The 23,649-nt window shown below is 24.8% G+C and overlaps 5 protein-coding genes and 1 long non-coding RNA gene across 8 annotated transcripts in view; 5 read left to right on the forward strand and 1 right to left on the reverse strand.

The window, feature by feature from the left end:
- Positions 1 to 8,074, forward strand: part of LOC126903274 (alpha-tubulin N-acetyltransferase 1-like) — a 26,328-nt gene extending 18,254 nt beyond the window's left edge. The window contains exon 8 of the mRNA XM_050681377.1: positions 7,934 to 8,074. Coding sequence (XP_050537334.1) covers positions 7,934 to 8,066 — 133 coding nt within the window. The 3' untranslated portion in view covers positions 8,067 to 8,074. The remainder of the gene's footprint in view (positions 1 to 7,933) is intronic.
- On the forward strand, positions 7,953 to 12,835 carry LOC126903275 (alpha-tubulin N-acetyltransferase 1-like). Of its 2 annotated transcripts, XM_050681381.1 has the most exons (9): positions 7,953 to 8,098; positions 8,201 to 8,275; positions 8,550 to 8,696; positions 8,753 to 8,921; positions 8,988 to 9,135; positions 9,201 to 9,231; positions 11,765 to 11,837; positions 11,896 to 11,945; positions 12,405 to 12,835. In XM_050681381.1, the coding sequence occupies exons 2-9, from the start codon at positions 8,262 to 8,264 to the stop codon at positions 12,544 to 12,546; spliced, it is 774 nt and encodes a 257-aa protein (XP_050537338.1). In that variant the 5' UTR covers positions 7,953 to 8,098; positions 8,201 to 8,261; the 3' UTR covers positions 12,547 to 12,835. The 2 variants fall into 2 exon arrangements, with proteins under 2 accessions (XP_050537338.1, XP_050537337.1); XM_050681380.1 differs by lacking the exon at positions 7,953 to 8,098 and having other exon boundaries at positions 8,127 to 8,275.
- Positions 12,836 to 13,761: 926 nt separating this feature from the next.
- Positions 13,762 to 16,476, reverse strand: LOC126903281 (polyisoprenoid diphosphate/phosphate phosphohydrolase PLPP6). The gene is made up of 3 exons (XM_050681388.1): positions 16,163 to 16,476; positions 14,853 to 14,952; positions 13,762 to 14,295 (listed from the first exon to the last, which is right to left on the reverse strand). Exons 1-3 carry the CDS (start codon positions 16,298 to 16,300, stop codon positions 13,895 to 13,897), a joined length of 639 nt encoding a protein of 212 aa, XP_050537345.1. The 5' UTR covers positions 16,301 to 16,476; the 3' UTR covers positions 13,762 to 13,894.
- A 123-nt stretch (positions 16,477 to 16,599) lies between these two features.
- LOC126903264 (periodic tryptophan protein 1 homolog) lies at positions 16,600 to 18,110 on the forward strand. The gene is made up of 2 exons (XM_050681363.1): positions 16,600 to 17,297; positions 17,388 to 18,110. The coding sequence occupies exons 1-2, from the start codon at positions 16,792 to 16,794 to the stop codon at positions 18,049 to 18,051; spliced, it is 1,170 nt and encodes a 389-aa protein (XP_050537320.1). The 5' UTR covers positions 16,600 to 16,791; the 3' UTR covers positions 18,052 to 18,110.
- A 929-nt stretch (positions 18,111 to 19,039) lies between these two features.
- Positions 19,040 to 22,700, forward strand: LOC126903273 (52 kDa repressor of the inhibitor of the protein kinase-like). 2 transcript variants are annotated; one of them, XR_007703452.1, is made up of 3 exons: positions 19,040 to 19,211; positions 20,055 to 22,411; positions 22,478 to 22,700. XR_007703452.1 is itself a non-coding variant. In XM_050681375.1 (3 exons), the coding sequence occupies exons 2-3, from the start codon at positions 21,809 to 21,811 to the stop codon at positions 22,589 to 22,591; spliced, it is 717 nt and encodes a 238-aa protein (XP_050537332.1). In that variant the 5' UTR covers positions 21,262 to 21,742; positions 21,801 to 21,808; the 3' UTR covers positions 22,592 to 22,700. The 2 variants fall into 2 exon arrangements, 1 of the variants encoding a protein (XP_050537332.1); XM_050681375.1 differs by lacking the exon at positions 19,040 to 19,211 and having other exon boundaries at positions 21,262 to 21,742; positions 21,801 to 22,411.
- Positions 22,701 to 23,272: 572 nt separating this feature from the next.
- Positions 23,273 to 23,649, forward strand: part of LOC126903288 (uncharacterized) — a 44,337-nt gene continuing 43,960 nt past the window's right edge. Inside the window, exon 1 of the long non-coding RNA XR_007703453.1 lies at positions 23,273 to 23,532. This is a non-coding gene — a long non-coding RNA (uncharacterized LOC126903288). The remainder of the gene's footprint in view (positions 23,533 to 23,649) is intronic.

Below are 23,649 nucleotides of genomic sequence, written 5' to 3' on the forward strand. Positions count from 1 at the left end.
TTCAAATGCTTTGCGCAAAATATTAATAATTATGCCATAAATAATTATTACTTAACGTATTTAATATGTTAAAAATAATCAGTGCAAATTATAATTTTTAACCTATTTTTTGGTCTTTAAAGTTAATTTTTTGAAAGTTTATAATGAAAAAAAAGGTTTATTTGTTACCATAACTTATAACTCAACTTCAAATTTGAAATTAAGATTATTAAATAGAAAATTGTATGTGAATTAAAAAAGTAGTATAGTATTTAAAGTGTTAATAATTTATTCATAACCATGAAAAATTTTATAGATCACGTTATATAGTTCTTTGTGTTATATAAAATCTATAATAATAATATCTAGTAATAAATTAGTATTTGGTACTTAGTCAAGTTGAAACATTGGATATAACTGAAATTGTTGGGGAATTAATTATTTGAATTTAAATTATTTTTATTGTCTATTAAAAAATCAGCTACTAAAAGGACGGTTAATCCGTCCAGATGCCCTCGAATAGAATGTATGCTGTCAACTCATATTCGTGACAAGTTTACTTTCTAATGTTACAAAAAAAACAACTTCATGCAAATTTCTGATCAGTAGATATTTTTATTGTATTTGCATTGTTATTTACGTGTAAAAATCATAGAGTAACTCTATGGTAAAAATGACACAGTAAAATTAAAATTTAAGTTCCATCACTCGTCAATAATAAGATTGTTTTTATAAATTCAGAAAAGCGACTGCTAAAATAAATCTAGTTATAGCAATGCAATACGTTAAAACAATGGAATAGGCTGAATATAACGCTCTCCAGTTGGACTTAAGTACAAAGATCTGAATCCGTAAGAGGCTCACCTCTATAAAAAAGATAAAAATTTAATAGTAGATTAATATAAAAAAATATAATAATAATTTAAATGTGATTAATAAATATCAGAGGGGTGAAAATAAATAGGAACGTTCCAAAGAATTTTTGCGAAACAATTTGTAGCTAGCATTCTGTTCCGGAGCAAATGGTCGGAACGATTTTTATTAATAGTTCCGTTCCGGAGCAAATGGCCGGAACGAATTTTACTAATAGTTCCGTTCCAGAGCAAATGGCCGGATACAATTTTACTAATAGTTCCGTTTCGGAGCAAATAGTCGGAACGATTTTTAGGAAAAGTTCCGTTCCGAATCCCTGATTGTAGGGACATATTTGATGTCTACAGGCAGGTTTGCCCGTGCCTATCAATCCTAAAAATTGAAAATGACTAGTTGATGACCAATGATGTGTGTTTCTACCTCCACTGAATGATTAGGATCTTCTGGGTGTGGTTGAGTTTCCGTGATCACTTGCAGTCAATTTTTTTTTTCTTAACAACTTTTTATACAGAGTTTTTATACAAACTTTATAAAGTTTGATTTACTTATTTATTATTTTAAATAGCTAGAACCCGAATAGTTTTTTGAATTTTGAATTAGATTACAGTATTTCTCATCATATGTTTACCAGTAAATTAAATTTCGATTTAAATATTTCTTTCATAAACAATTAATTTTATAGCTGACTTTAGGAAGTAGTACCAAAATTTTATTAAAATTTATCATTTTAACCAAGAAAGCACGATTTTGTTAAAACAATTGAACTATAATACCATGATACTATAATTATATTACTTAAAACTCGTACCTTTCTCTTTTATCAAAGTCTGATCAATATTTATAATGTAAAGAAATATTTTCATTTTCTCGTAGTCTCTTTTATTGTTACATTAATTAATGTTGTTAATCATTATACTTAACCAAGGCTATATCTCTGGTTATATCGATATTTGTTATTTTTTCTCATATTTAGTAAATAAGTCAATCTATACGGAACTTTTTTTGTATATGTTTAAAAAATAATTAAGAAATCCAAAATATTATGGGACTTTTTTAACACCTTTAATAAACTTAAAATTTGACTTTAAAACCCGAAGCTAATCTAAATATATATAATATTTGATATTGGTTTTTAAACTTAATAAGGTCAAATTTTAAGTTTATACTATTTACTTATTTATTTATATTATTTATAATATTTAAGTTTATATATTTATTATCGCTATGATTATAAAACAAACAAATTTTTGAAAAAAATTCAACACAGATCAATTTACCTACTAAACTTTTCAAAAAAAAAAAAACCGAAATCATTTCTGTTTTTAGTGCTACATTTTAAAAACTTCTTCACCCACAGGGATAATGGTAGATTTTCAACATTTTTCTGGAGAGTTCATAAAAAAATTTATTTAAAATATGTAAAAATATTCTACCCTATTAATTAAAATATTAGAAATTCGAAGAAATTATGTGATCTATTATCATGAACTTAGTAGTGAGTTTATTTTTACAATTACATAAAAAAACGGTAGCACAGTGGGGTCCAGGCATATTGGAGACATTATATAGTTAGGTCCAGTATAGATTTAATTTGAAAGTGATTAAAATCACTATCATAAGAAACGCTTCGATGCAAATCTGTAGATAGTGTTTAATTTTAAAAAATTGATGGATAATTGCAAAAGCAACATCAACTTCTATTAAAATAAAATGCAAAACCCATAATTTTAATACAAAAACAGCATATCTTTGAATACGGCAGCCATTTGCGTATAAAAGATAGGTTGTAGGGACAAATTTTTTTTTTCATTTTGTAGTACATAAAATAAGCTTTAATTTTATATATGTTTAAAGGACGCAGTATTTCCGGAACATTTTCAAAAATTAAGTTGAAAAAGTTAGTTTTTGTAAAAAAGTTGCTATTTTAAATCCCCCCCAATGAGCAGGTTAAGTGTTAGATTTTCAAAAAAATGATATGAAATGAAAGGGAAATATCTAAGGTTTTAGTATAAAAAAATATTATTTTTATTTGTTCATTTTTGAAAAAGTTATGGCAGTTTTAAGTACAAAAAACATCCCGATAAAAGGTAATTTTTATCGCAAACATTACATTTTTTTTTAAATTTTCGACAGTCATTTGCACATAGAAGATAAGATGTCGGGACAAATTTTTTTTTTTCATTTGATAGTATATAACATAACCTTTGATTTGATATATGTTTAAAGGACGCAGTATTTCCGGAACATTTTCAAAAGTTCAGTTGAAAAAGATCTATGTTTTTTACAATATTTTAAGTTTTGAACGCCCCTTATATAAGGGGAAATTGTCCAATTTTAATAAAAAGTATGTCAAATGAAATATGTACTTATAATATATTTCGAAAAAAAAATTTGTGCTGATATATACATTTTTCAAAATGTTATAGCATTTTTAAGTTGAAAATTTAAAATCGAAAATTTTAAATTTTAACACAAAAATAGTGTTTTTTTAACTACGGCAGCCGTTTAAATGTAGAAAAAAAAGTGTCGGGACAAATTTTTTTTTTTCATTTTGTAGTACATAAAATAAGCTTTAATTTGATATATGTTTAAAGGACGCAGTCTTTCCGGAACATTTTCAAAAATTAAGTTGAAAAAATTAATTTTTGTAAAAAAGTTGCCATTTTAAATCCCCCCCAATGAGCAGGTTAAGTGATAGATTTTCAAAAAAATGATATCAAATGAAAGGTAAATATCTAAGGTTTTAGTATAAAAAAAAATTATGTTGATTTGTTGATTTTTCAAAAAGTTATGGAAGTTTTAAGAAAAAAAAGTGAAAAAATTTCAAAAGTTAGCGATTTTTAAATTTGTAATTTTTTTGGATATTTCCCCCATTTGCGGGGAACGAGGGAACTTTTTTCAATTTTTAAGGGTAATGTCTTCAACTAGATACGATTTGTGATCTTTTGACGTATTTTCGAAAGAAATCGGTCCAGTGAGAGCTGAGAAAAAGTGGCAACAGACATAAAAAAAAAAAAAAANGAGAGCTGAGAAAAAGTGGCAACAGACATAAACATTGAAGCTAAAAAAAAAAAACCCAGCACAGTGGGGTCGCGGCATAGTGGGGATGTTGTATAGTTGGGTCCAGTATAGATTTAATCTGACAGTGATTAAAATCACTATCATAAGAAACGCTTCGATGCAAATCAGTAGATAGTGTTTAATTCTAAGAAATTGGTGGATAATTACAAAAGCTACATTATCTGCTAGTTTCTTATTAATACCCTGATTAAGATAAAGTATGTCGAATGAAAAAGGGATTATTAAAAAATATTATTTCTCATAAAAAAATTGTGTTGATTCGTACACTTTTCAATGAGTTATAGCATTATAAAGTTAAAAATGTAACCAACCCAACCCAACATCAACTCCTATTTCCTTAATTATATCCAGATTAGTAATTATTTTAATTATATATTATATAATTTTTATAATTAATTATTTTCAAATTATTATTGATTTTTAATATGTTAAAAGTAATCATTTTGAACCTACTTCTTTTTGTTCTTTAAAGTGAAAGTTTTAATAAAAAAAAAATGAATTTATTACCATAACTTTTAACTCAACTTGCAAGTTTGAAATAAATATTATTAAATAGAAAAAAATGAAATTGGTAGATTATTTCAAAAACAACAATAACACTTATTCCCTTAATTTTACCCCGATTTATAACTATAATATATGAATACATAATAATTACAGTAATTAAATTGAGTATGAAAGTGGTATTCAATAATATAATATTGTAATTTTTACGGAGATATTATAAAAATAAAAAGGAGTTGTATATTCATATACTTTTAATGCGTATACAAATTTAAAGGAATTTATGCAATACTTTTTAATAAAAAAATTTTGTTACTTATGAATAAATACACTAAACAAAAGGAACTTTCATCAGAAAAAAAATATACTTTTCTAAATAAACTTTTCGTGATGTTTTCAAATGTGCAATTAAACTTTTTCTATTACTTCTAAGTTTTAATATTATTACTTATTATTAAAAAATAAGTATTTACATATAAAAAAAAATAATTAAGAACAAAAAAAATTGTATTAAATTAATACTGATTTTGATTTTTAATATGTTAAAGGTAATCATTTTGAACCTATTTTTTATTGTCTTTTAAAGTGAAAGTTTTAATGAAAAATACCTTCTCAGCTTCGCATCGAAGCTAAAAAATGAATTTGTTACCATAACTTATAGTTCAACTTGCAAGTTTGAAATTGACATTATTAAATTGAAAAAAATGAAATTTTTAAGATTAATATGCAATCTGGAAATTTTATAATTACTAATTACAGTACATTTGTCAGAAAAATTCGATTTTTTTACATTTTTATCGTAATAGATAACTGAAATAGAAAGAATAGTAATCATATCCTAATAACTTTTGGTGTTTAAAAAAATTCTGCAATTGAAATATTCAGAACTTAATTAATTTTAATAATTTACTTTAATTAAATGAACCAATCAAACCAAAGTAGTTAAAAAGATTTACTCAATTGAGCATATTATCAAAAATATAATTATAATTGTAAAACTCCATCGTTAACTTCAGGTGAAACTAAAAATCATTTTTTTTTTAAATTTATGATTTATATAGCAAAATATTACTAAAAAATTTGGCATATTATAGACTGGTAGTAGCACACAGAAATAGAGTTAAAAAATTAATAAATTATAAAGTAAAATTATTTACTTTTGTAGTTGAATACTTTTATCATATCAAATTTAATTCGACAATAAATAATTTAAGAATATTAAAAATTAATGATTTTAATTGTTTGTATGGACAAATCTAGTTAAGCTACTTTTTATTTGAATAAGGAATATTTTTTTGATTTTTAAGAGTAATAACTTAAACTAATCATTAACTTAAATATCATAAACTTAAATGAATCATTTGACGTATCGTTGAAAAAAGTAGGTCTAGTGAGGGTTGGCAAAATAAATCGTAGCCAGAAAAAGAACCACATAGTAAAATAATATTAACATGAATATCAATTTCTTCTCACGAGGGGAGACTATAGTGATAAGATCCTTTATATTTATTGAAATTATTGAATCTAAATGAGATAAATATCAAATGATTTGAAAATTCTATTCTAACTCAAAAAAAAAATGCAAAATTTTAGAAGCCACAAACGGATTTGAACCTCGTACCCTAGGCGTTAAAGATCAAGGTGTTACCCATTCGGCAACTATTCGTTGATTTTTGTTGCATGATAAAATTGGCTATTTAAGCTAACTCAAATTTAAAAATTACTTTTTCGACTTTAAAAAAGTAAAAAATGTTAATAAGTATAATATCATATGTCTTATGAACTTTATTCTATGTCAATGAAATTATATAATATTCATGAAAGTCAGTTTATTCCCCTAATAAAATATTTTAAAATAAAATAAAATACAAAACCTAGAATTTTAATAAAAAATAGCATATTTTTAAATACGGTAGCCTTTTGCGCATAGAAGATAGGTCGTCGGGACAAATTTTTTTTTTTCATTTAGTAGTACATAAAATAAGCTTTAATTTGATATATGTTTAAAGGACGCAGTATTTCCGGAACATTTTCAAAAATTAAGTTGAAAAAGTTAGTTTTTGTAAAAAAGTTGCTATTTTAAATCCCCCCTGTGAGCAGAATAAGTGTTAGATTTTCAAAAAAAAATGATATCAAATGAAAGAAAATTACCTAAGGTTTCAATATAAAGAAATATTATTTTGATTAGTTAATATTTGAAAAAGTTATGGCAGTTTTAAGTACAAAAAACATCGTTATAAAAGGTGATTTTTATCGCAAATATTACATTTTTTTTATAATTTCGACAGCCATTTGCACATAGAAGATAAGGTGTCGGGACAAATTTTTTTTTTTCATTTTATAGTACATAAAAAAAGCTTTAATTTGATATATGTTTAAAGGACGCAGTATTTCCGGAACATTTTCAAAAGTTCAGTTGAAAAAGTTCTATTTTTTATACAATGTTTCAAAGTTTGAACCCCCCCTATATAAGGGGAAATTGTCTAATTTTAATAAAAAGTATGTCAAATGGAAGATGTACTTATAATGTATTTAGAAAAAAAAAAATTGTGCTGATACATGCATTTTTCGAAAAGTTATAGCATTTTTAAGTTGAAAATTAAAAATTGAAAATCGAAAATTTTAACACAAAAATAGTGTTTTTTTAACTACGGCAACCGTTTACATGCAGAAGATAAAGTGTCGGGACAAATTTTTTTTTTTCATTTTATAGTACATAAAATAAGCTTTAATTTGATATATGTTTAAAGGACGCAGTATTTCCGGAACATTTTCAAAAATTAAGTTGAAAAAGTTAGTTTTTGTAAAAAAGTTGCAATTTTAAATCCCCCCCCATGAGCAGGTTAAGTGTTAAATTTTCAAAAAAATTATATCAAATGAAAGGAAAATATCTAAGGTTTTAGTTTAAAAAAAAATTATGTTGATTTGTTGATTTTTGAAAAAGTTATGGAAGTTTTAAGAAAAAAAAGTGAAAAAAATGACAAAATTTGTCGATTTTTAAATTTGTAATTTTTTTGGATATTTCCCCCATTTGCGGGGAACGAGGGAAAATTTTTAAATTTTTAAGGGTAATGTCTTCAACTAGATACAATTTGTGATCTTTTGACGTATTGTTAAAAGAAATCGGTCCAGTGAGAGCTGAGAAAAAGTAGTGACAGACACAAAAAAAAAAATAAACACATCATGGTAAAATTAATACCTTCTCAGCTTCGCATCGAAGCTAAAAAAAAAACACATCATAGTAAAATTAATACCTTCTCCGCTTCGCATCGAAGCTAAAATAAAATATAAGTGGAGTTAGAAAAAATAAAAATTGGTGGCTAATGATTATTTCTGCGTATCTAAAAAATATTTTCATACCCTATTATATAGAGTGATTTATTCATCATAACCCAATCATTACAATGATTAATATGTAATTTTAGTAAATTTAATTAATTATTTTTATTGATTTATGATTATTTTTATGTTTATTAAAAGTTTTCATATATTACAGTGTTACCAGCCTCCAAATAATTGTATTTTTGTGGATTATCAAGATAAATAATATAACGGTAAAATCGAAGCGCACTAATAGACTGTATACTGATTCGACTTCATTGAAACTACCTTATACGATTCCTTATTAGGACACTGCTATTATTTGTTGAAGAGTTTATATGTAAATATCTTGAAACTTTAATTTCATTATTTAATTTACTTGAATTATTTGTCGTTTGATTTGTCGTTGCATTATCATGGAATTTCAACAATTTGATTTAAGAAAAATAGCAAATGAATTAATTATAAAAATAGACAACACTTTATTACCAGTAAATAGCCATATGGATGACCCACAGTTAGTACTACAAAATTTATTGTAAATAATTATTAAGATATAAAATATAACTTGTAAATTTTTCTCTTAAGTTATGCTTTAATCTTAGTGTTATTGCAATCATTCAATAGAGAATATTTAAACTGATTTAAAATTGTATTTTGAAGAATTATTTTAAGTCTAATAAAAAGAAGGAAAATAATTACATTTACGTAATTAATAACAATTATTTTTAAATTATATATTTAAATAATTTATTTAATGAGCCACAACAATAAAAATTATTTTTTTAAAGACTTAAAGCAGCGTTATCAATTATAATTGACAAAATGGGAACAGCTTCAGGTATAGCTCAAGAGTTGAAGATTCCTATTACATCTGCTGAAAAACTTGAGCATTCTGATCATATAATTTACTTGATGATTGAAACATCTTCTGAAGGGTAATAACCATTATATTAATTTGTTTTTCTTATGATTATTGCATTTTTCTCTGTAGAAATCCCATTATAGTTGGCTTACTAAAAATGGGCTGGAAAAAATTATATTTATTTGATAAAAAAGGATCCCGTTCTGAAGATATGGTATATTGTTTATTAGATTTTTATATTCATGAAACTAGACAACGTCATGGTTATGGTATTACTCTTTTAAATTATATGCTCAAAGTAATAAGTTGAACAAAATAGTATAAAATGAAAAATAAAAAATATCTATGATATGGTTCTAAATAGGATAATCAAATACAAGCAAAAAAATTAGCAATTGATCAACCAACAAATAAGCTTCTTCAATTTATGTGGAAACATTTTCATCTATCTAAATTAGTTAATCAAGGAAATAATTTTGTGATTTATGAAGAATTTTTTGATTCTTCCAATGGTAATACTTAATTTATAGATTATTTTGTCATTAAAATATATATGAGTACATAAATTTGTTATTAGATACACTTTCAGAAGTACACAGTGAAAATCGGTATGTATCAAATATTAAATATTTTACTGTGGTGTATTGATTAAATATTTTCAAGTTATACAAGGGCATCAATTTATCATAAACTTGGAAAAAATGTGTTTTAGTGAAGTTTATTTTTAGATTTATCAGCTATAAATTAATTTTTACAATCGCTCTTTATAACTTATAGGGGTGTCAACTTTATTTTTTCAAATGATAGCATACATAATTTATTAACTTATTTAATAGATAATAATGTAATTAAGAAAATTACTAGTCAATAATAGTTTGGACCATTTTTTAGAAGTTATTTTTTTTTTATACCTAGACAGGTAGAAAATTACATCTGAGAAATGACTAGTAATAAAAATAGCTTAACTCACTCCTCACCAACAGTCATAGCTTTAAATTATTAATAACTTCTGAAATACTAGTTCAAAAGTTAGTATGGACCAGTAATTTTCTTAATTACTTTATTATCTATTAAATAAGCTAGTAAATTATGTACGTTATTATTTGAAAAAATAAAGTTAACACCTATATAAGTTATAAGAATGATTCTAAAATGTAAAACCAAAAAAAAAAAAAAATTGTATTTACTTTTTGAGTAATTCTATTCACTCTGTATACTCTAAAATTTGAAATATGAAATATATTAGAAAAAAATATGAATTATTCTTTTCTACCTTTTAACAAAACAACTTACTTTTTTTATCAATACACAATGGAGTAAAATAATTTTTTATGTAATAATTTACAAGTTTTACAATAATAGATTAAAAAGAATTGTAGTTCATTTTCTTTAAATATTTTTTTTATAGCATACAGCAATTTTTTAATTTAATATAAATTTAGCACATAAACTTTGAATGACGATACCAACATAACACTGTATTTTTCACAATTTTTCTCATTTTAAATAATTATAGATTTTTTTTGTATAATGACTTTAAAAACAAAATTAAGTCTGAAAGAGTGTTACATAATATGTTACTCCATCCAAGCTTAAATTAATATGTAACAAGGTAATGGTTTATGTTTAAATTTTGACTAAGAATTTATAAGTAAAATTATTTATAACAACCAAATGAATGCTATTTTATTAATTCATTGTAAATCTTTACTTAAATCCTAAAATTTAATATAGTTTTTTTATTTGTTTAAAATTTTTTTGACTATAACTTGAGACTATCATATTTTTGAATTTCTTAATTAAAACTTTTTTTATTATGAATTATGGAGATGATACCCTATATTGTTTTATGATTTTTGAAATTTATGAAATTACATGCATGAAATCATTTTTTAATTTAAAATATTTGTCATTATAATTAGAAGTGAGTTATTTTTTGAAAAATAGTTAAATTCTAGACATCCATAAGTACAATGAAATCTCTTTTCAACAAAAATGCTGCATGCCAAACTTTTTTTCATTAATAAGAAGTTTCAGTCTAAAAGAGGTTAATTTTAATTTACATTAAAATCCTTGATCTTAGAATTTTTCAGTTTTAATTATGTTTTTGTCTAATAGAGGGTCCATTGTTTGTAGTATTATAATTGATTGAAATAAACTATTTTTTTGTTGAATATACATTAAATATTAATTGGATGTAGTATATAAAAGATGATTCATTTATCATAAACCACCTAATTAATTGAAAAAACAAAATATTAAGAATTTTTTTGATTTCTTTTAGATGCACAATTTTCTTAATTAATAAATCATGAAGTATTTTTATGTTAATCTCTTATACTTTATAAAAGTGTCAACTTTTTTTCTTTTAATGCCACATACATGATTAACTAGTTTATTTCATAAATGTTAATCTAATTAAAAAAAAGGTTGTTTAATATCAACTATTAGACTAGTTATTAAAAAATGAAAAACATTTATAGTGATGGTTGGCGGTAAGACACGGTGTTGCTTATCAATGGTCATTTCCCAGCCATACTATTCCTCTTACCTATATACAAGTGTCAATAACTTCTGAAATGACAAAATGTAATCGACCATTCATTTACTTTATAAGATCATTATCTATTAAATGACTAGTTAATTATGTATGTTGGTACTTAATAGATAAAATTGACACCTTTATAACAGATGGACATAAAAAAATTGTGATTGATAAATCAAGAAAAACATGTTCTTAAAAGAAACCATAATAAGTATCTCAATATTTTTTTATTTACTAAATAGTTCATGATTAGAGTCCGGATTTATATGCATCTATTAATTTTGTTTGAGACATTTTAAAAAACCCAAATTTGTTTGAATATACAATAGCATAGAAAAATTTATGAAAAATAAATTTTCCTAATCCCTTAACTTTATAATCCCATTTAGAATGCATTACTAAGTTTTTAAACTTATTATTACAAATTTCTATAGACTAGCGTTGTGTTTGGAATAACTTAACAAAATGTATAAATGCATATAAATCCAGACTTTATTCATGATAAATGAATTACCTTTTATACTGTATATTTCAAATCATCGTTGAATAATAATATTTTTAATTTCAATAAAATATAATTAGTTTATAAATATTAGTTCATGTGGATATAAGAATCAACCAACATTTGGCAGACATGGTGCTGCACGACAACAAGATTGTATGGCACAAGTATGTAATGATTTTATTTAACTTTATCATTGTTTTTTAAAACCATTTTGCTTCATAGATATTATATGGAAACAAAGAAGCTATGTATCTAGACTATGTACAAAACAAGTTAGTTTATTTTACTTAAATTATTTTATGAATATATACTTTTTTTAATTAAACCTTTAGCAAACTCATCTACTTCTCCTTTGTTTTTATTCCTCCAAACTACTTGAAATTGGTTATCCGTATTTCAAACTTTCTCTTGACACAATATTCCACATCATCTACACACATACATCAGTAATCCTTATATCATACCTCTTTTTCAGTCTTCTCATCTTCCTTCAATATTCATTTTAATAATCGTTTTACAGTTTCCAGTTTCTCTCTTCTCATAACATTAACCATCTCTTATCTTATCAACGCTACCTCTTTACTTCCTCTTACATATTCAATTCTTATCTTATCTTCTCCTGTCACTCCACTCATCCATCTAAGTATTTTAATCATTCCTACACTTATTTTCTGTTTTTTTTGTTAAATGTTCAACTTCTAGTTTGGTTAAATTATTAACTTTTTTTATAGAAAAACTAGTAAACCCGAAGAAGAGGAACATAAGGAAATAGAACCTAAAATTGAACAGGTACATCATGAAAATAACCATTCTAACATGGATAATAATCATCAAAAATTAGATATTAAAAATTTTCATACTCAGTTGTGGTAACTTAATGATATTTATGTAAGCAACTATTTTTTAAATGAAAAATATTTATATTCATTACTTGAATTATTTCCTAGTTATATATTAATTAGCCGAACAAATCTTGTCTTGCTTTTACTCACCAATTTATTATTTTATAATATTAACTTAGTATGTGTTAAGTGAAATAAGAGCAAGGCGAGCAACATATATTTTTTACATTATAATCTTTTTTTTACAATTTTTATTATTAATATACATTTGTTTTCAATCTAATTATTTATTTTTAATGTTATCAATTATTAAATAAAAATGGACCAACGGGTCTGAGTGCATGGGCATTGTGTCCTCCTCACTAATAACTAAAACTATTAAATAAAAACAATTACTTTTTTTTAAATTTATAGTTGAAAGTCGATTATTCAATAATATAGTTATAAATTTGAATTTAACTGAATGGACTATTGTGTAATATTTCACAATTGTTAAATTTACAATATGCAATAAATTTGGAATTATGCGTTCAATGTAAAATCAAATTTTTAAAACATTTTTCTTATAAGTCAGTAGAATTATAAAATACACACTTTATTATAAAAATTAAATACACCCTTTTAAAAGTGTAGAATTTTGGACCTTTAAAAATTTGTATGAACCACAGTTATTGAAAAATAATTATGAAAAAAAATCAAATCTTATTAAAACTGACTTTTAGATACAGCTCTAAAACTTAAATTTCAAAACCTTTAACATTAATATGGTATTAATACTAAGTATTAGTTTATTTAAACTGTTATACTGTATATGAGGTTAATTAATTAGAACTATATCAAACATGTTTAAGTGCAGTGAAATAGTTTAGATATAAAATCAATTGATTTTTTACTAATGATAAACATAATTTTTTTATTTTACATAAAATGCATATCTTATAAAAATACTCAATATATAAAATTTTATTTGTGTAAAATAGTATTTTTTTTAGTTTTTGATATATACCAAGATTTTTTTATGTAATAACTAAAAACTAAAGTATTTATCATTTAAGATCTTGTAAAAAAACAAGAGTTAAGAATTATTAATTAAATTGAACCAGATAAATAGAAGTAAATAAAATGAAGTAAAATTAAACTAGAATTTTAAAAATAAATAAATAAAGCTATTAAATAAAAATTTACTCTATTACTAAGAGAACACAAGAAATCACATTTTTTTAATGGGAAAATATAAGATTAGTAGTAAAACAGTAATAGTTTTATTAATTTATTTTATTATAAATATTAGTTTTAAAAATTGGATAACTAGACAAATTTCATTTTAAGATTAAACATCATATACAAATATAACAAATAAAATAAATATCCAAAAAAATTTATACATGATATTCGCCACCTTCTGCTTTGTCATCTGATAAAAATGAAATTATATACTCTGCACTACTTTGATCAAGCCAAAATAAATTTACTACAAATGATATTAAATATCCAATAATACTACCTGCAAAAACATCTAATAAATGATGACGTCTTAAAAGAATACGGCTTAAGGCTACAGCTATTGCCCAAACAAAGCATAGTACATTAATTAATTTGTTTAATGGATACAACTGATGAAAATAAAATGCTATAAAAAATGCACGTGATACATGACCAGATGGAAAAGAGTATACATCAGGTCCAATTGTAATCCACTGATCATTCTTATTGCCAACTGGACGCCGTCTTCTAATAAAAGCTTTTAAAATTGCAACAACAACTATATCGATCAAAAGTCCTAAAAATAAAATTGTTTAAATGCAAACAATGACTTAACAAATTGAAGTCATTAATAAATGTCAATGACTACTTTAATTATCAAACTTAAATTCAGTCACAAATATAAATTCTAACTAGGTGTTTTTTTTTTTACAAAGTTTTCTTATTTTTCCAGAAGTATTTTGTATAATTATAAAATTTAGAAATATTACTTGTAATTTAATTACGTTTTTTTTTAAATTTTTATTATAAAATTATTGATTTTACCAATCTTTGTATAATCAGTCAACCTCCCAAAAAAAAAATAGACCTGCTAATAAATTTTTAAGAATATTTCTATGTAGTACAAATTTTTAATAGAAAATCTTTTCATGACACAAAATATACATGCACTCATGCATACTAAACTTTGTTATTTTGATATAATAAATCTATTGTACATATAACCAAAAATTGTTTTTTTAATCATAAAATTTATTTTACCTTGGCGATGTTACATTATATAATAATACAAACTAAAATAATGACATGGATATGTTAAAATTAAAATCAATAATTTAATTACATTTTACTTACCAAATAAAAAATTGACTTGCATTTGAAACATTGACGGTGTCCAAATAAGCCAAATAAAAGCTAACCAACTAGAAAGCCACAAAATTCCATGACATGAATACTAAAATTTCAACAGTTGGACAAATTTAGGTACTTAGTATTTATAACGTAAGTATAATAGGTGCTTATATGTTACTAACCAAACTTAAAGCTTTTTAATTTTAGCTTCGATGCGAAGCTGAGAAGGTATTGGTTTTACTAAGATGTGTTAATTAATTTTTTTTTTTTTTGTGTCTGTTACCACTTTTTCTTAGCTCTCACCAAACCGATTTCTTTCAATGATACGTCAGAAGATCACAAATCGTATCTAGTCGAAGACATTACCCTCAAAAATTGAAAAAAATCCCCTCGTTTCCCGTAAATGGGGGAAACCTCCAAAAAAATACAAATTTAAAAATCGCTAATTTTCAACAATTTTTCAATTTTTTTTACTTAAAATTGCTATAACTTTTTTAAAAATAACCTTTATTAATTTAAACTTTCATTTGGTATATTTTTTTTTTATATGTGACCCTTTACTTGCCCACAGGAAGGGATTTAAAATGACAACTTTTTCAAAAAATTAATTTTTTCAACTTGATTTTTGAAAATGTTTCTGAAGGTCTGACACTTTTATATATATCTTAAATTTAATTTAATGTAATATACTTTATTATGGTAAAAAAAAATTTCGGACTTTATTTCATCTTCACGGGGAAAATGGCTACCGAATGCTATTATTGTGTGAAAATTCTCGATTTTATTTTTTACATTTTTAACTTTATAATGCTATGACATATTGATAAGTGTATGGATCAATATTATTTTTTTATGAGAAATAATATTTTTTAATAATCCCTTTTTCATTCGACATGCTTTATCTTAATTAGGATATTAATAATGAACTAGCAGATCATGTAGCTTTTGGAATAATCCACCAATTTTTTAAAATTAAACACTATCTAAAGATTTGCATCAAAACGTTTTTTTTTTATAGTGATTTTAATCACTGTCAGATATCATTATACTTGATCCAACTATGCCGCGACCCCCCTGTGCTGGGTTTTTTAATTAAATGCTGTAATAAAATATGTTTAAAATGTCATATCTAAGTAAATTTAGTATTTAAATACAAATGTGTTATTCACTTTACAGTAAAATGTTTAAAGTATAAAAATATATATTCCATAAAAATTTTTTAAATTTAAGAAACTAACAATATTAGAAAAATAGTGACTTAATTAAATTTTCTATAATGAAACAAAATATAAAAATTAGTAGAATGTACTTACCTCTAATCCTTTATAATAGGTATTAAATTTCCGTGGTGGCAATAATTTGCAAAATGAATTACAAAAAATAGAAGTAAGATTTGAATCAAGATTCAACAAATGACTTAATATCGAAGGTATATTCCTTTTAGTGGACATGTTATTTTGTATAATTTAAACAGAGACTAAATCACTATTTCATTTAATATTAATAAATGTTTATTTAAAATAAAATAGAAATAGTTCAATTAGAAAATTATTGCTATTGAATGTCGATTTTTGTTAATTAGAGTAAATATATTATCCTTGCTTTAGTAAAAATTGAGTGACGAGTTGTTTTATATTAATATCTCAAAAAAAAATTTTAATTGGACATACCGACAATTGTTATCAATGATAGTTTATAAGATAACAAAGAATTTTTAACTTTATCTATATAATTGAATTATATCACAGTATCACATGTGTGTGTTTATAATATCCAATTAATGATTTGCCGTACAATTATTTATTAAGATATTTAATTTTATGTATTTATTTTCGATATATAAAGAGTGAGTTCTTATAAAAATAGATATAATTTTAACACATTATTTTGAACAAACAATTTACATTTTTGGAGAACTTTCGATTTTATAAAATTATTGAATATGACTAGTTTTATACCCTGTGTAAAATGGGTAAAACAGGGGGCATCGTCAAATCAAAATATCGTTAAATTAACACAAAAAGAGCTTCAAGAGTTAACAAATAAAAAAGAAGTATCTAATAAAAAAAAAAGTGATGATTACGGCCTTGAAAATTATGACAAAGAAGATATGGATATATCTAGTGCAATGGCAATTAGTAATTTAGCCACATACCATGACAATTTTGATGATTCTGATGACAGTGATAAATTTGATGAAGTACTTAAATCTGATGATAATCTTATCCTAGTTGGAAATGTAAAAAAAAATGAATGCTCTTTAGAAGTGTATGTTTATAATAACAATGATAATGACTTTTATATTCATCATGATATTTCACTAAAACACCCTCCATTGTGTTTAGAATGGTGTGGGATTATGGGTAATTTTTGTGCTCTAGGATCTATGTCAGCGGTAATTGATATATGGGATATTGATTTAATTGGATGCCTGGAACCAACTCTTAGGTAATTATTTTCTAATACCAAGTTACTAATGATAAATAATCTATATGTTATTATTATTAAAAGATGCTATAATTTCAACTTTTTGTTTAGACTTGGTAGAAAAAAAAAAAAAAATTCTGAAAAAAACTATGGCCACTCTGATGCTGTCCTAGATTTATCATGGAATGAACATTTACCTCATATATTTGCTAGTGGTTCAGTTGATGAAACTGTTTTATTATGGGATTTAGAAATTGGTGAACCTAATACACAAATGGAAGGATTTGGTGATCATGTACAGTCTTTAAAATGGCATCCATTAGAGTCCCAAACTTTAGCAGTTGGATCTTCTGATTTTTACATTTATGACTGCCGTACATATGACACATATAAAGTTTGGTCTGTGAAGGGTAAAGTAGAAAAAATGGCTTGGGATCCTTCAAATGGATTTCTATGTTATGTGGGTTCAGATAGGGGCCGATTAATTTGTTTTGATTGTCGTATGGATAAACCATTATGGAAATACAGGTGTCATGAAAAAGAAATTACAGGCATATATGTTTGGAATAAAAATATTGTTACCTCATCATCTGATGAAACATTAAAAGTATGGGACAAAGAAAAAAAACATTTAATTAAAATAAAAGAATTTTCTGGAGCTTTACATAGTTTAGATGGTTGTGTAGAATGTCCAAACTTACTAGCTGTTGGTGGTAGTGGTACATCTAAATTTCAATTATTCGATATTAATAATTATAGTTTAAAAACTTGTTGATTGTTTAAATAAAATTAATTTCTTTGTAATAAATGATTATGAAATTAACTTATTATAAATTGTAATATTTTATCATCAAAATGTATTAATCCCTTCAGACCACAGCTATTTATAATCATAAATACCAATAATTCAATTATTTGAAACAAACTTTTTTTTCTTAAAATTTTCAAATTATTATATAATTGGATTTAATGTGCAACGTTACAAGATTTATCAAAGAAATAGTATTAACCTTATTTAAAATATTTTAGGCATTTTATAAAATGAGGTACATTAAATATAAAAAAACTCAGCACAGTGGGGATGTGGCATAGTTGGATTAAGTATAATAATATTTGACAGTGATCAAAATCACTATAAAAAAACACTGATGCAAATCTGTAGATAGTGTTTACTTTTAAAAAATTGGTGGATTATTTCAAAAGCAACATGATCTCCTATTTCCTTATTTATATCCTGATTACAAGTTTTATGATTTATAAGTGTAATATATGAATATATATATATAAAGGGAAATGGTGTTATTTAAAAAAAAAAGTATGTCGTATGAAAGATGTATATAAATACTACTTTTCATGAAAAAATTGTATTGATCCATACATTTTTCTAAAAGTTATAGCATAATAAAGTTAAAAATATAAAATCGAGATTTTTCAAACAAAAATAGCATTTGGTAGCCATTTTCACCGTAAAGACAAAATAGTCCAAAATTTTTTTTTTCCATAATAAAGTACATTACATTAGCTATAATTTAAGACAGTGGCGTATTTTGGGGGGGTGTCCTCCATGTATGGACACCCCCCGACTTTAAAAAAAAAGATGCATAATATATTGGTATTACCTTTTTTTTATAATATACTATTAAATAAATGACAAAAATCAAGTTAATTTGATATGATTCGACGACACGTTACGAGATTTATCTACATTTTATCAGGGATATCTAGAAATTATTTGAATTTCACTGGGTCATAAAGATAACAAAAGTACCCGCAGGAAAAATATAATAACAACGGAAATATTCTGAACTTGTAGCTTATTTTGAAATCTATTTTATATAGTTTATCAGTTAAGCGAATTATACATTTGAATAATACTATTATTTGACATTCATTTTTTCGTCGACCGTCGAGCATACAGCTATAACGTGCCATAAAGTAAGTACTAAGTACCTACCTATTTATTCAAATAAAATAAATAATTAAAATATGAACCAATCATAGGAATTTTATTAGAAATTACGAATAAATAACGAATAAATGTGTAATAAACTATTATACAATTTTAATTTTATTTAAATATTTTAAAATAATATTTTTATTTTTATTATATCTTAACTAAGTTATTACGCGTTACAAAAAAAAGTAAAGTTTAACAAGTCATTTATAACTGAGTTTGTAAAAGTTTATTTTATAATTTTGATCAGTATTATGCTTCAGTTAGCTATTCCAAAAAAATATTAATACATAAATAATATTTAACGAAACTAGTAATTTTTACTTGTTTCCTTTTACCCGTGCTGTCCATTTATACATTATACTAGCAATATAGTCTTTGAAACTGAGCCTCCCCTTAAAAAATACATATCAACTACTAATATGATTAATAAACTATTAGAATAAGAGTAAGTAATTATATTAAAATATAATATTTTGTCACTGAATAGAAAAATTCGTGTTTTGTCAATATTGCAATCTACGTTATCTATAAATAGTTCTTTGGGCGAGTTTTACAGATATCCGGCAGTCATTACGACGATGGCAGTTAGAGTAAAAATGCCGCACTGCCGCCCGAGTGTTTCAATCATATTATGTAATATTATGACGGGTGTAGCTGAGGGGGCCAGGGCAAATTGCTTTTATTCATTTAGTATTCAACCAATTTAAGTTTTTTTTCTCTAAGTTACTTATACTTGTATGTAACTCTACAAAATGGTTCTTTAAGAATTTTTCGAAAAAATAAAAAATTAAACGTTTTTGAATTTTGTTTAACTATTATAGTTTGCGACAATTATGGAAAAAAGTGTTGTAAAATTACCAAAAATGGCACAAAAAAAGAAAGGATCAATTACTTCCTTTTTTAAGTTAACACCTACTACCTCAGAATTTAATTGAACTCATAACAACGATACTCTTACGAATAAACGAGCATCTTCGCCAGTTAACTCGATTGACTCTGCTAAAATTTGTCGCACTTTAAGTTTAGATACAAAAGACTCAAATAATATTTCTTTTACTGAGGACACAAACTATAGTAATAATTATGATATTGAATTTTATATTAACCGTAAGTTATCGAACGAAGATATCTTAATTGTTATGACGAAAATTTGGATGCCAAATATATCATTCAAATTCCCACAAAAACTATATACAGTTCAAAATAAACCAAAATACTTAAAGTTCCAGTATTCATGGCTATTAAGATTCCCTTGGTTGGTATACTCGATAAAAGAAAATGGTGCATTTTGTCGAATCTGTGTAGCTTTTTCCAAATCGAATGAAAATAACGGACAAATCTTAGGTGCATTAGTAAAAAAAAAATATGATAATTGGAGAAATGCTATTGTTGATTTCAAAGAACATTCTAACAAGGGTTACCATAAAACATGTGTGTTAAGTTCAGATAATTTTATGGATGTTGTAAAACATCCTGAGAAATCTATAACGTGTAAAATAGAAACTGGAAGAGCTGAACTAATTAGAAAAAATCGAAAAAATATAACTCCAATAATTCAAACCGTAATTTTATGTGGTAAACAAAATATTCCTCCTAGAGGACATCGAGATTTTGGGAAAATTATTGTTGAACAAGAAAATGATAGGCTTATCCAAGAAAATCAGGGAAATTTTAGAGAAATATTAAGATATAGAGCCCAAGGAGATAAACATTTAAAATCATTTTTGGAAGCTGAAGGAACAATAAAATATACAAGTGCAACACTTCAAAATGAAATAATTGAATCCTGCAATAAAATTATTTTAAATAAAATCGTAACAAACATAAATGCCCAAAAATGTTTCACAATACTTGCTGATGAAACAGCTGACATTTGTGGAATCGAACAAGTATCTTTGTGTGCACGATATTTAGATGTTGAAAATATGATTATCAAGGAAGAATTTCTTCAGTTTGTGCCTACGACAGATACTACTGGAAAAGGTTTAGCCGATATTATTATACAAGTTTATATTCATTTGGTGTAGATACAAAATACCTTAGAGGACAGGGTTACGATGGATGTGCTTCTATGTCTGGTCAATTTAACGGAGCTCAAGCTATTATTCGCCAAAGTCACCCGCTTGCGACGTATGTTCATTGTGCTGCTCATGTTTTAAACCTTGCTATTTCTTATTCATGTTCTATACAAGAAATACGAAATTGTTTAGGAACAATATTTAAAGTTAGAGATTTCTTTATATACCCGAAGCGAAAAGATGTGTTGAAAAGTCAAATCGAAGAAAGCCAAGAATGTATGACAAAAAAAACATTAAAACGATTATGTGCGACCAGATGGGTTGAACGTTTTCGTGCTGTCAATGATTTTCTTGAGCTTTTTGAGTACGTAATTGAATCGTTATATATAATTTCGAAGTGGAGTGTTACTGAAACATCATAACAAGCAAGCAATCTACGAACATCAATACTGAAAGGAGATTTTATTATTTGTTTACTTATTGTGAATAAAGTATTTAGTTTTGGGTTACCTCTTTCAAAACAATTTCAAAGAATAAATATTGATCTAGGTGAAGCTATGGATCTTGCGGAAGATACAATAAAAGAACTTCAAACTTTAAGATCGAATGCTGAGTCTGAATTTCATAAAATTTTTGAAAATGCATTGACTTTATCAAATAAACTAGATACAAATATTTCCATACCACGTATTATAGGAAGACAAACGAACAGAGTAAATATTGAGACAAATTCACCAGAGTCATATTTTCGAGTTGCTTTTTTTATTCCTTACATAGATACATTTATAGATCAACTAAATTTAAGGTTTGTTAATCAAAAAATGTTGTTATTGGACTTCAAATCATTAATTTCAACAGACGAAAATGAAGCTCACTTCTTACGTTTGGCGCAAATGTACATGTTTGACTTAAATGAATGCGAAGAATCTGTGTTACTGGCAGAGTTCAAATTATGGAAAAGACGTTTAGAAAGTATTAAATCATCAAATACACCAAGAAATGCCATGGAAGCAATAGTTTTATGCAATAGCCAAATTTATCCAAATGTATTTAAACTCTTACAGATTTTTGCAACTTTACCAGTATCAACTGCATCTAATGAGAGGTCGTTTTCTAACTTGAAAAGAAAAAAGACATACTTGCGAAACACAATGACACAAGTAAATTAATATTGGTTAATTTATTATTTTATAATTATGATTTTTTAAGTTTTTTTTTTAATACAGGGGTGGTTAAATGGTTTGGCTATGCTAGCCATTAACATAGAAGTTTGCATTGATACCAGTGAAGTAATTGATAATCTAAGTAAAAAGAAGAGACGCCTAGATCTTATATTATAAATTTAGTTTTAAAGTTCAAAAATTGTTAATTTTACTATAATCTTTAAAATACAAAAATATAAGAAATAAAGATCATGAAATATTAAAATAAATCTCAATATCGTTGTATCTTCACAACAATTTAAAAAGTAATTAAAAAAAAAATGTTGGTTATCACTTATCAGTATTAAGTAATACAACATCTATATTCTATTATTATTCCTCTTTCTTAATTATAAAAAATATAAATATCACACATATAGCCAATTATTTTATTTCCTTCATCTCTTCATTCTTTTTATTATTATAATTAATATCCTTTACTTTCTTTTTTATGACATATACCAAAGTTTCAAATTTCAAATTACTTGTCAATTCCCAATATAGTAATTTTTTTTTACGTCAATAAACATTTTTACAATTTTCGTTTGTGAGGTTCATTAAATGTTGGACACCCCCCGAGAAATCATTCAAAATACGCCACTGATTTAAGATATATATAAAAGTGTCATATTTTCCGGAACACTTTTAAAAGTTAATATTTTGTGAAAAGGGTGTCATTTCAAATCCCCCCCTGTGGGTAGGTAAAGGGTCAGATTTATACAAAAATATACCAAATAATAAGTAAGTCATGCATCCAAAAAAAAAAAATTATATTGATTTGGTCATTTCAAAAAAAGTTATGGCAGTTTTAAGTAAAAAAAACGGTAGCACAGTGGGGTCACGGCATAGTGGAGACATTGCATAGTTGGATCCAGTATAGATTTAATCTGAAAGTGATTAAAATCACTATCATAAGAAACGCTTCGATGCAAATCTGTAGATAGTGTTTAATTTTAAAAAATTGATGAATAATTGCAAAATCAACATCAACTTCTATTAAAATAAAATACAAAACCCATAATTTTAATACAAAAATAGCATATTTTTGAATACGGCAGTCATTTGCGTATAGAAGATAGGTCGTTGGGACAAATTTTTTTTTTCATTTTGTAGTACATAAAATAAGCTTTAATTTTATATATGTTTAAAGGACGCAGTATTTCCGGAACATTTTCAAAAATTAAGTTGAAAAAGTT

Source organism: Daktulosphaira vitifoliae, unplaced genomic scaffold (genome assembly GCF_025091365.1).
Source record: "Daktulosphaira vitifoliae isolate Bord-2020 unplaced genomic scaffold, ASM2509136v1 Scaffold_3, whole genome shotgun sequence".
In the NCBI taxonomy this organism is placed as follows: domain Eukaryota; kingdom Metazoa; phylum Arthropoda; class Insecta; order Hemiptera; family Phylloxeridae; genus Daktulosphaira; species Daktulosphaira vitifoliae.

Coding starts and splice junctions, on each gene's coding strand:
- LOC126903275 (XM_050681380.1), top strand. CDS start 8,175: ATGGAATTTCAACAATTTGATTTAAGAAAAATAGCAAATGAATTAATT. Junction 8,276..8,549: donor AGCCATATGGATGACCCACA/GTTAGTACTACA, acceptor ATTTTTTTAAAG/ACTTAAAGCAGCGTTATCAA. Junction 9,232..11,764: donor GAAGTACACAGTGAAAATCG/GTATGTATCAAA, acceptor TATAAATATTAG/TTCATGTGGATATAAGAATC.
- LOC126903281 (XM_050681388.1), bottom strand. CDS start 16,300: ATGTCCACTAAAAGGAATATACCTTCGATATTAAGTCATTTGTTGAAT. Junction 14,953..16,162: donor CCTATTATAAAGGATTAGAG/GTAAGTACATTC, acceptor TTGAAATTTTAG/TATTCATGTCATGGAATTTT. Junction 14,296..14,852: donor GCAAGTCAATTTTTTATTTG/GTAAGTAAAATG, acceptor TTTTATTTTTAG/GACTTTTGATCGATATAGTT.
- LOC126903264 (XM_050681363.1), top strand. CDS start 16,792: ATGACTAGTTTTATACCCTGTGTAAAATGGGTAAAACAGGGGGCATCG. Junction 17,298..17,387: donor TGCCTGGAACCAACTCTTAG/GTAATTATTTTC, acceptor CTTTTTGTTTAG/ACTTGGTAGAAAAAAAAAAA.
- LOC126903273 (XM_050681375.1), top strand. CDS start 21,809: ATGGATCTTGCGGAAGATACAATAAAAGAACTTCAAACTTTAAGATCG. Junction 22,412..22,477: donor TGCGAAACACAATGACACAA/GTAAATTAATAT, acceptor TTTTTAATACAG/GGGTGGTTAAATGGTTTGGC.